This window comes from Urocitellus parryii, chromosome 14 (genome assembly GCF_045843805.1).
Source record: "Urocitellus parryii isolate mUroPar1 chromosome 14, mUroPar1.hap1, whole genome shotgun sequence".
Classification (NCBI taxonomy): domain Eukaryota; kingdom Metazoa; phylum Chordata; class Mammalia; order Rodentia; family Sciuridae; genus Urocitellus; species Urocitellus parryii.
In genome coordinates, this window is record NC_135544.1 from 12,587,639 (window position 1) to 12,599,757 (window position 12,119).

The 12,119-nt window shown below is 31.2% G+C and overlaps 1 protein-coding gene across 1 annotated transcript in view; it reads left to right on the forward strand.

The window, feature by feature from the left end:
• The window catches only part of LOC113176550 (A disintegrin and metallopeptidase domain 3-like), a 192,901-nt gene that overhangs the window by 159,177 nt on the left and 21,605 nt on the right, over positions 1-12,119 (forward strand). The window contains exons 13-17 of the mRNA XM_077792723.1: positions 319-381; positions 3,476-3,547; positions 3,784-3,950; positions 4,848-4,929; positions 9,604-9,740. Coding sequence (XP_077648849.1) covers positions 319-381; positions 3,476-3,547; positions 3,784-3,950; positions 4,848-4,929; positions 9,604-9,740 — 521 coding nt within the window. The remainder of the gene's footprint in view (positions 1-318; positions 382-3,475; positions 3,548-3,783; positions 3,951-4,847; positions 4,930-9,603; positions 9,741-12,119) is intronic.

Consider the following 12,119-nt stretch of genomic DNA (forward strand, 5'->3'; position numbering starts at 1 on the left):
ATGCTTTGAGAGGAAGAAACCATGGATTGCCATCTCATTTCAGTGATTTTTTTTTTTGAAGATTCTAATTGGCAAGAATATAAAGTGGAATGCTGTTGACTTGTTTCTAAGATCTTCATTTGGATTCTTACCTTTTAAATGATCACCCATACTCTTAATTTCATATAACACATCTGTATCCATGTATCTAATGTGTTTTGTATCTAATGTGTTTCTGTGAATGTACAGAATACACATATATACATGTCTATAGCATATGCTAATTACATGTAAGAATTTTTTAAATGTTTTATTTCACTCTTGTCCTCTATTTCACAGAAAACTTCAGAGATAACATTGAAAACAACACTGAAAATACAAATCATAATAGATAAAGCAATGGTAGGTATTATTGATATATTTTATTAGATTTTTGCTTTGTATTGGAATTAAGGGGAATATGTTTAAGAAACTTTTGATTTTTTACAATAGGGATATATTTTATTCTATTCAAAATATGTGCTTCAGCACATATTTTAGGGCATAAAGAAACATTGTACATTGCCTTTACACTGAAATAAAGCGACCAAGTTTTATGTGTTGTCCTTCAAAACAGTATAGAATTATAGAAATAATGTAGCACTTTGTATGGAAGGGCTCTACTATACTATAGCCTACTGAGTTATAATTAACTGTGGATTCTTCTAGGTGCACTCCAATATTTAATGAAATTCTTTCCTAAATCTCTTTCCATATAAGCTATTTGATTAAATGCTAAATTGGAGAAACTTTTTAAAAATAAAACTTTCTTAAAATATTACTTTGTTTAATAATTGGTTCTTTCTCAGAACTTCTATTTTAATTGTTTCTAATTGTTGTTTAAAGAAATTAAAAGAAATTTCATGTTTCTACTCTTACTCATAATTTCCAAGGTTTTCATTCCTTCTAATAGGTGTGCATGACTGATATTTCTTTTATCGTCCTGAATTCTCTCCATTGTTTGTTCTTGTGAAATTGTTACTTTCATCCTTTTTAAACTTTTTATCTGGAAATAATTTCAAGCTTTCAGGAAATTTGTAGGGATATGAATATTATATAGACCACCATTATTCTCTTTGTTTACATTGTTAATATTTAATGCCATGATCACTAGTGCTCTCTCCACTTGATTTTAAAATGCAAGTTGTAAAGCATATCATGAAGCATAACTCTGAAGTACTTTATTGGGTGCTTACTTTGCGTTTGAAGAGCATTGTGTCATATAATCACAACAGTGTTAGTCCTTTCAATTAAAGTAGCATTGCTAAAATGCTTTGTGAAGTCCAATGTAATTTACTGTCATCAAATTAAGATAATACTATCTAAGAATGCTCTGAATTTGGTGTCAACATACCTTATATACAATCAGAGATATGATAAATTGTGGTTTAAAGGTGTATTAAGAATCATATTGCAAATAATAATAATAATAATGTTCATGTATAATGGCATAATTTGGAGTGAACAGACTTTATATACAGAGTTACAAAAAATGGTGTTGTGAATGGATAATTATGATTGTAATGCATTCCACTACTGTCATGTATGTAAGAAATAAAAAAAAGTTAAAAAAATAAACAAGTAAAAAAAAAGTACTTTTTATATCTTACTATAGGTCAGTTTATATAAGACAGTTATCTATAGCCTTTCATTGTTAACATAAGTTTGTACATAAATACATAAAAACCATACCATATATATTAATAATATTAATATATTATTAATAATTATGTTATCAATATTACATGTAATACCAATATATAATAGCCAGTGTTTGCATGAATGTTTCAAGTCTTACATAATCTTACTGTTAATTTATCTGCTCTATCAGTATTAAGAGAATCATATAAAAATATCTCATGACACATGTCAATTTCTATTTTTAATTCAGTTAAATATTCTTTAATGTGTTTTGTGGTAATATTAGTTACAATCAAGTTTAGAATGTTTCCATCTCCCCGAGCTGAATATTTTATCAATAGGTTGTGATAATAATATACATTTTTCTCCTTTATCTTTACCTTTATATTTATTAACATAATAATATATTTCTCACATAACATGTGCTTTGTGCCTAGTATTATCCTGGTACTAGAAGATATATTTTTATCCTTTGACTCTTCATATTCCCAAAGTTCTCTTATATTTTAGAGTTCTTTATTTAAACTCCCATATATTCCATTTTTATTTTCTTTGCAATGGAGTGTGTTCTCTGTTACTTTTTGATTATTTATATATTTGAATTCATTTGCACAATCATACTCCATTTTGATTTTCATATGAGGCACGTTCACTCAAACCTCACATTCTTTCTTACGTACATGTATAATATAGTTCATTGCGGAAGGTTACTGGCTAAGACAGGAACACAGTGTGAAAAACATTTCTAGAGTTCTCTAAAGAAGGATGCCATTTCTTTTGTCTGTATTGTAAATGTACTTTTTTTTAGTTATTTTTCATCACTGTGACCAAAATCCTCAGGAAAAATAATATAGAATTGGAAAAGTGTATTGGGGGCTGACAGTTTCAGAGGTCTCAGTCCATAGATAGACAACTCCACAGATTTTGGCCCAAGATAAGGCAGAACTTTGTGGTGGAAGGGCATGGCTGAGGAGTGCTGCTCCATTCACAGTAGCCAGGAAGCATAGAGAGAAAGGGGAAGGGACCACGGGGAAGATGCACCCTTCCAGGGCACAGCCCTGGTGACCCATGGCCAACACTAGCACCCAGATAGTCGACTCATAAAGTATGAATTTGTAAGATTACAGCTCTCACAATTTAATCGTGTACCTCTGAATATTCCTGTAGAAACACAGGAGCTTTGCAGGGGGATGCACCTCAAATCCAAACCATAGCAGTACTCTGTGCACTACATTTTATTTTTGTTAGGAGACTTCAATCTTGTTGGGAATCAGTGAGAACTCTAAGATGCCTATTTTTATGTTTCCATCAAACATTTAGAAATGTGTGTATGTACACAATTAGAAATAACATTTTCAGAGATAACATTATGATTTTTGTCACCTTAAAAGAAGATATGTTCTTGAAATTGTTCACTATTATGGTATTCATGGCTTTGTGTTTAGAAAGTACATTGTTTATCCAGGATATATATTCAATTTGTTTAATCGGAATGAAGACAAATGATGGCAGCATATGATGGCAAATTAGATTTAGTTGTTTACTAAGTTTCAGATTTGATTCCTTTTTTAAAAATCTTTATTGGCTATGCACTCTTGGAACCTTAATGCACCAATCCTTAATATGTGTATCTGCAATGAGAAGATTATCACAGCTATCTTAATTTAATATTCTGAATTGTTCTTTAAAGTCTCTAGGCTTATGTCTAATGCACAGTAAGCTTTTGATAAAACTTAATTCTACTTTTGCTCTTTCATTGGAGCACTTCATTATTTTAACTTTATATTAATAATTAAGAAACAAAACTGTTTTTCAGTTTGAATATATGGACTCTGACATAGATGTGGCAGCTGAGAAAGTGATCCATATCATTGGTCTTATCAATACGGTAAGTACTTGTCCTTCACATTTAACTAAGAAAAAATTCATATTAATGCATTAGCATTGCTTTTTTTTAAGTGTACTCATGCCAACTTAGTTTCACTCAGGAGTGGATTTGTCTCACAAAATAGTAAATTGAATATATTTGCACTGTGTATCAAAATGGATCCATTCTGTCACGGGACATTTAGTGTATTTCTCTATGGTTAACCCAAATTGCACACCTGTATCTTCTCTTTACAGATGTTTTCCCGGCTTAAAATGACTGTTATGCTATCTTCTTTAGAGATCTGGTCAGATCAAAATAAGATTTCAACTAATGGGAGTGCTGATGAAGTATTACAAAGATTTTTGTCATGGAAACAAACATATTTGTCTTCAAGGTCCAATAATATGGCATACTTATTAATGTAAGTACTTCATTCATATTGATAGAGGGGTTTTCAATATTTTGATGAGTTGACTATCAAAAAAGTTTTATGCATAATGTTAAAACATTTTAAAATTTGGGATAGTACTGTGTTGGCAAAATTAGAACATGAAAATCTGATAACCATGTAAGACACAAATCTTATTAAGTTGTTGTTCCCATACTGGATCAGTAATTTATGGGAATTGAAGCTGGAACTTGGAAAGCATTAGGATAAACATGAGGCCTCAACGACTGTAAAGATCCTCTAACAGGTAGTCCAAACTATCATTTTAACATAAAGTGTAAATTAGTTCATAGAGTATAATAGTTGCTTATAATGCTGATGATAGTAGCAAATATTTAAATAGTAAATAACTGAAATTGCCCTCTCCACCTTCCCTATGGTACAAGTAATTCTGTACTGACCTAAGCTGTACCTATTTATCTGTTGGACTAAAATGTGAGGACACTTTGTACAAGCTATGTTCATTTTTCTGGGTACATCTCTTAGTTCTCTCTCCTCCTCACCTCCTCTAGTCCAATACTTTATCCATACTTTTAGGGTTTGTTTACTATGTGAAAATCACAATACTTTATTTCAGATTTTAGAACACACCCAGTGTTGACAACAGTGAACTTTGTTGTCATGGAAGGATTAGGTACTGCTAAGTTTTGTGCTGTGTACCAGATGATGTTAAACAGCTTTTCGAACTTAACTTCATATGAATGTGGGACGAAACCCCCAGTAAATTATTGACAGTGTAAAACATAACATGTATATTATGATATTTATGTTTTAAAGAAAGCATAGCTTTAGTGAGGAGTGCAGTTTGTCAAATGTCATTAGAAATATTCTGAAATGCATGGATTCATGAGCAAAACCTTTTTCACTTAGTTATAAGGACCATCCTAATTTTGTGGGAGCAACGTACCATGGAATGGCTTGTGATCCAAAGTTTTCTGCTGGAATCCTTCTGGTATGCATTTTGTTCTCATCTTTTCAGTAATAATATCAGGCTTAGAAAGCTCATGCCCACTTCAATAAAAAAGTATATGTGATTTACATTTACTCACATATCTTTACGAGATTATATTTTCAGCCTTTGAATCTCAAATATTGTAATCATTGAAGTGTTTGCTACTGTGGTGAAAACTCATACAATTTGCAGTTTTAACCATTTTGAGTGTACAGTTCAGGAGTGCTAAACATATTTACATTGTTGTCAAATCTCCAGAATTTCATCTTGCAAAACTGAAGGTCTGTATTAAATAACAACTCCTCTTTTGTACCTGATAACAATCAATGAACTCAAGCACTAATTATAATGTTCTAATAAAAAAAGAAGGGGGACAATCTCATGAAAATAGAAGTGATATTAGTAAAGAAGAAGTAGTGGATCAAGGGGGAAGGAGAAAGGGAAGAAAAGAGGAAGAACTGATAAAAATCAGCCAAATTATGCTGCATACATGTATGTATATACCACAATGAATCCCACTTTTATTTGTAATAACAGTGTATCAATGAATAAAAGTATTTTATTATTTTTGATTCTTTCATAACTGGAATTATTAATTTCTTTTTGAATTATCATTAGTATATAGAAACATCATATTTTTATGTCCTGAATTTTTGTTCAATTTGCTTACTAAACAGTTTCTTTCTTGTGGACTCTTTAGACTTTCTAACTTGTAAAATCATGTAGACCACAAACCATCCCAGTTCATCACATTGCATTCTCCTTTCTAGATGCCGTCAAATTCTGTTTGCTGGTCTTTTTTGGTGGTATTTTTATCAATATTTCAAGCAAATATTGTTTATTTGAAATTTCTCCTATTGCATTTTTATTCGTTGGTTAGTTTATGTCTGTTTTAAACTTTTACTTTCTCTTTCCTTTTTTCTGAGTTTCTTGAGGTATAAAGTTGGATTGTTTATTTTAGATCTCCTTATTTTGTAGTGTATGCACTTCTGGCTATAAGCTGTTTTTAAAGACTGTAAAAGTATCTTGAATTTTTCTTTTCATCTTCCTTTGTCTTAAGGTATATTCTAATTTCCTTTGTGCATTCTTCTTTGACTTATTTGTTAAAAGCCGGTTTTAAAATTCCTACATGTTTATCAGTAATCAAGGTTTCCTTCTCTCCTTGATTTCTAGTTAGGTTCAGTTGAAATTAGAAAAGATACTCTGCATGACTATATATTTTTAAAAAATTTTTTTAGCGGTCTATTCAGGAGAATGTTCTAAATATACTTGAGAATATTATGTATCTTAATTGGCTGGGTAGAGTATTCTGTATACTGTTATACCAACTGGTATATCTTATTGTTCAATTTATATATTTAAGTATCAGCTGCCTTGGTTATTCTGTCCCTTATCAAAAGTCAAGTACTGAAGTTTCCCATTCTTATTGTGTTGCTGTGAAGTTCTCCTTTCAATATTTTTCAGATATTCCTAATACTTTTAGGTATTCTGATATTTGGTGAATTTGCACTTTAATGTGAACGTAATACCCTTCTTTTTCTCTTGTAACAGTTTTGAACCATTTCTGTTATAACTACCCTTCTCTTACTTTGGTTATTATTTGCTGAAACAATTACTTTTTTTCCTTTCTTTTCCAGCCAATTTGTATTCTTAGATTTTCAAGTGATTCTTTCCAAGGCAGTGTATAGTTAGATCCTTCTTTTTTAAACCACTTCAATCATGTCTGTCTTAATTTGGGATTATAGTCCACTTACATTTATAATAATTACTGATAAGGAACAACTTATTGTTGATATTTTGTTTTCTCTGTTGATTATTTTATGTATATGTATATGTTACTGAATATCTTCTAGATGTTGTCCCTCCTTTCTCTCTCATTAACTTCTTTGTGTTTTATTGATATTTTATGATATGCTTTGATTCTCTGATCTTTTCCTTGTGTATATATTTTATAGAATTTATTTTGATTACCATTGAAATTTCAGAAACTATCTTAACAATTTTAATCTAAGCTAATAAAACTTAATGTCAAATTACAATACACAAATTCTACTCTTTATAGATTTATAGTCCACTTAATGTTATTTATGTCTCAAAATAGATACGTTTGTATTGAATACTCACTACATACAACTCCATTTTTTTTTCTTAATTTTTGTTCTTTGAATTGTATGTAACCTATAAAAATAAGTTCAGGCATTGCAATCCCAGTGACTTGGGAGGCTGAGGTAAGATAACTGCAAGTTCAAGTCCAGCCTAAGCAACTTAGTGAGAGCCTGTCTGAAAATAAAAATAAAAGAATCTTGGGTATATATCTCAGTGGTAAAGCATCTTTGGTTCAATCCCTGGTACCAAAAAAAAAGTGAATTCACACACCAAAATTATGATAATTTTTCTTTGTGTTTATCTTTCTGAGACAACTCAATAATTTTCACAAGTCTTGATTTTTTCTTGATTTTTGCACTTTCTTTTTAACCTGAAGAAATCGTTTAGAATTCTTGTAGATTAGGTTTATTGACAATGTACTTTTGTGACAATGTACTTTTGTATTTCTGAAAAAAATATTTTTCATTATTTACATATGACACTTTTGTTTTCACAAATATATTTTTGGTTGAGTTTCTTTCATTTATTACTTTTACTGTATCTCTCAACTCCTACTGGCCTACAAGTCTTCTCCAGCAAAATTCACCAATAACATTATGAGAGCCCCTTTCTATTGCAGTCACTATTGCATTGATGCATTCAAGATTTGTCCATGGCTTTGGACTTATGACCGTTTGATTATACTATACCTCCTTGAGGTTCTCATGAAATAAGTCCTACTTGGATTTATTAACTTTCTTGATTCCAGTTTTATTAGTTACCAGATTTTCTGTCCATTATTCCCTCATACTTGCTCTTTGTCTCTTTTTTATTAACTTTCTTGATTCCAGCTTTCTTAGTTAACAAATTTTTTGTCCATTATTCCCTCATACATGCTCTTTGTCTCTTTCTCTCTTCTCCTTGTAAGACATATATTACTCTGCTTGATAGTCATAGGACTAGGAACTTTTAAATTTATTTCACTGTTTTCTTTTTTCATTTTGTGCTTCTGACATGATGATTTCATTTTCACTCATTCTTATGTCTAATCAATTGTGCTTTTGAACTGCTCTGGTAAATATTTCAGTTCATTTGTTGCAATGTTTGACTCTACAATTTTCTGTTGATTTTTCATTTTTTTTAGTTTCTATAGCCTTGTTTATATATATATATATATATATATTTTTTTTTTTTGAGAGAGAGAGAGAGAAAATTAGCAGATTATGCTAAGTGAAGCTAGTCAATCTTTAAAAAACAAATACCAAATGACTCCTTTGATATAAGGGGAGTAAACAAGGACAGGGTAGGGACGAAGAGCTTGAGAAGAAGATTTACATTAAACAGGGATGAGAGGTGGGAGGGAAAGGGAGTGAGAAGGGAAATCGCATGGTAATGGAAGGCGATCCTCAGGGTTATACAAAAATGACATATAAGAGGAAAGGAGGGGTAAGACAAGATAATACAAATGGAAGAAATGATTTACAGTAGAAGGGGTAGAGAGAGAAAAGGGGAAGGGAGGGGAGGGGAGGGGAGGGGAGGGGAGGGGGGATAGTAGAGAATAGGACAGACAGCAGAATACATCAGACAAGAGAAAGGCAATATGTCAATCAATGGAAGGGTAACTGATGTGATACAGCAATCTGTATACGGGGTAAAATTGGGAGTTCATAACCCACTTGAATCAAACTGTGAAATATGATGTATCAAGAACTATGTAATGTTTTGAATGACCAACAATTAAAAAAATAAATAAATAAATAAATAAATAAATAAATAAAAGACAATTAGCTTAATTACTCATTTTAATAGGCTAAGTAAGAAAGCAAATCAAACAAATCAAAATCCAACAGTTAATTTCATGCTTATGTTTAGAAAATAATGCTTTACTGCTAAGATCAGGAACGAGGCAATAAAGAAGCCCACCACTCCTACTCAACATCATATTGGAATCCTTCTGGATTATTATTCATGGTTTAAGAAAATGAGTCATTAAACCATGAAAGACATAGATTGATTTTAACAGTGCTTAAAAAAAGAGCCAAAAATTAATGGTCTATATATATTTATAATATTTATAAAACCTGTATAACATAGTATAATAGAAAAAAACCATTGAGACAGTAAAAAGATCACTCATTGCTAGGGCTTTAAAGGAATACCATTTGAAAAATATTATGTTCTTCTGCTTTAAAAAAATAATTTAAATATTTTCTCAAACTATTTATAAAATCATATTTGATTATCCATTTAACTCTTCGTAATCTGTGAAGTTTTTCCAATGTTGTTTTCATAAATACAGTACTTAAATCACTCTTAACAAAATGTTTTTTGATGTTTTAAATCTTATATTATTATGATGTTCATCTTATTTTAATATATTTTGCTGCCATTTGGGCTAAAATATTTTTACACCAAAAGAATATCAAAATTTACCAAAGTCTTTCATGTTCTATATTACTAAGAAAATAGCTTTAGTAGAGTAGTTTCTCAAATTTGATTTTACATTCATGGCAATGGCACAAAAAGTTGACAAATCTAAGAGATAGAGAAAAACTTAAGCAATTATTTCTGCTCTTGTTGTCTATTTAGCACCCCAGGACAATATCCTTAGAGGCATTTTCAGTTGTTCTGGCACAGCTAATTGGAATTAACCTGGGATTAGCTTATGATGATGTCTACAATTGTTACTGTCCAGAAAGTACATGCATAATGAATCCCGGAGCAATGTAAGATGTTTTTGATATCAAATTTATATCAACTTTTGGGAAGTAATTGTAGTATTCCTCAATATGTAATTTCTCACAATACAATGAATAAGAATGTTTTTATTAAATATATACATGCTTATTTAAAATATATGAAAGAGAGTGAGTACAGGACTTTATAGAAAATGTGATAAATAGTTCCTTATTCAATGACTGTGTAGAGATGAAGTAGATATTAATGAGGTCATTCTGGGTTTTGTAATTATTGATATACTTTTCAAAGTGAGCAAATATAATAATACTTTAACAGTCACAAGCTTGACTGTAAACAGAACTAGAATAATGATGCTTGGTGAGGTGTTGGAACAGGTTAAACAGAAATAAAGAAAGCAGAAATGGTTGGGGATATAATGAAGGGTGTTTTAGGCAGAGGGAAAAGAAAGTGATATAGGAAGCCAAAGAATCATGAGTCAAGGAATGAAGCCCAGGAAATTAGATAGGAAATGTAGGAAAGCAGTTGACAATGGAATCATGAAGAAAGAGAGAGATGGACTTTTATAATAAATGTAACAAAACACAATTTAATCAATTTATTCTGTATAGATAATAAAAATTATCCTGTAAAATATATCAGAGGGAGCGAAAATAAGGTAGCATGTGGGAGATGATGATTCTTATAAAAATCCACAGAAATGTACCAAGATTGAGTGGAAGGGAGATTTTAAGAATTATTCGTAAGTGTTGAATACTATAATTATTAATAAATATTGAGCAAAGGGCAATGCTTTAAGAAAGAAGAAAGTGGGGAGAAATTTTTAGGGCTGTTTCTGTTTGTTAATTCTGAGTTATTCTGAATCATCCATTGAAATTGTCTAACACAGGGTTTTATAGGTCTGGATATTGGAGGATAGGAGTTCTAAAGTACAAATCATCAGTAGATGGAAGAGAATTAAAATCATGAACTCATAATTTTGAAAAAAGTTGTAGAGTGAAATTAGGTACCATAAGATAAAGTTTTCAGTCATTCTCATGTATACAGGTACCTGAGGGAAAAGCAATAACATGAGATGGTTGAAAACATTTTAGGACAAGAACCCAAATAAGATGGAGTGTTACACAGGGAGGAATGTGTTCTTGAACCCCAAATGCTAAAAGTATCCACTAGGCATGTTAGTCACCCAAAGGCCTTCTTTAAAATAGAAAATTAGGACAAATACAAAAGCAAGTACTACAAGATTCCCTCACTGGAATGCAACAAAACTATTATGTAGGACTAACCCATTGGTAAAATAATATCTGCATGAAGTAAGTAGCTGTGTGGGAGAAAGTAGAAGGAACATAGCGGGCCCTCTAAAATCTTACAGATCTGGAAACTAAGAATTGTTGGCTAATCCACATCCCAAAACATTATTGCCCCTGCTGGCATCGAAATATCACTATGTTCATGGCCACACAGGGACAAAATGAGTTGTGAACATTTCTTAATATGCAGGCACGTTCTAAGTATCGAATAACAATACAAGTATGTATTGCCCATTCATGGTTTTTAAATGCTCTTCTCTACCAAAAGTAGAATATCAGAGAAATAGTTGATTTCAAGGCTAAGGCAGAGAAAATAAAAATAAACCTGTGATATGCTGCATCTGAAAATAAGGACAGACCCGAATATTTGTGGAAATACATTCTGTAATAAAAGCAACAGATCAAAATGACTTTTATCACTAGTAGAGCTAATTGAAACCATGTGCCACTGTTTATTTGACAATGAAACAAACACTGCAACTCTCACAAAGTAATGTGGCCAAGATGAATAATTTAAGTCTAATCACAAGGATATATTTCATAAACCTAAATTGATAGACATTGGTTAAAATAATTAACCTTTAATTATAAACCTTTTCAAGGTCACAAATGCTAACAAAGCATATGCAACTAAGAAGATGTGAGTGCTAAATGCAGTGCTTCCTTGTGAACTGGGTCGTAATGTTATTGATATGTGAAATTATTTGAGTGGATGCACAGGATTAGGTATTAATAATGATTTTTATTTCCTGATTTTGAAGGTCCTGGTGTTGTTACAAAGAACTCAATTGTATGAAAGAATTAAAGTACTTAGAATTATCAGGACTCAGTGCTGGTATCTATTAATGTTTCAGCAAGCAAAATCTGTTTTGGACCCTATTTGCATCATTGCTCAGTGTTTGAGCTTGCCATAAAAATTAAACATAAAGGTCACTAAACAGTACACGTAAATACATAGAAATACTGTTGCTGGGCTTGGTGACCTGGGCCTATAGTCTCAGCACTTTTGAAACTGAGACAGGAGAATCCCTTGAGGCCAGGAGTTGGAGACCAATCTGGGTAGCATAGTGAGACCCTGTTTTTCTCCAAAAAATGAAT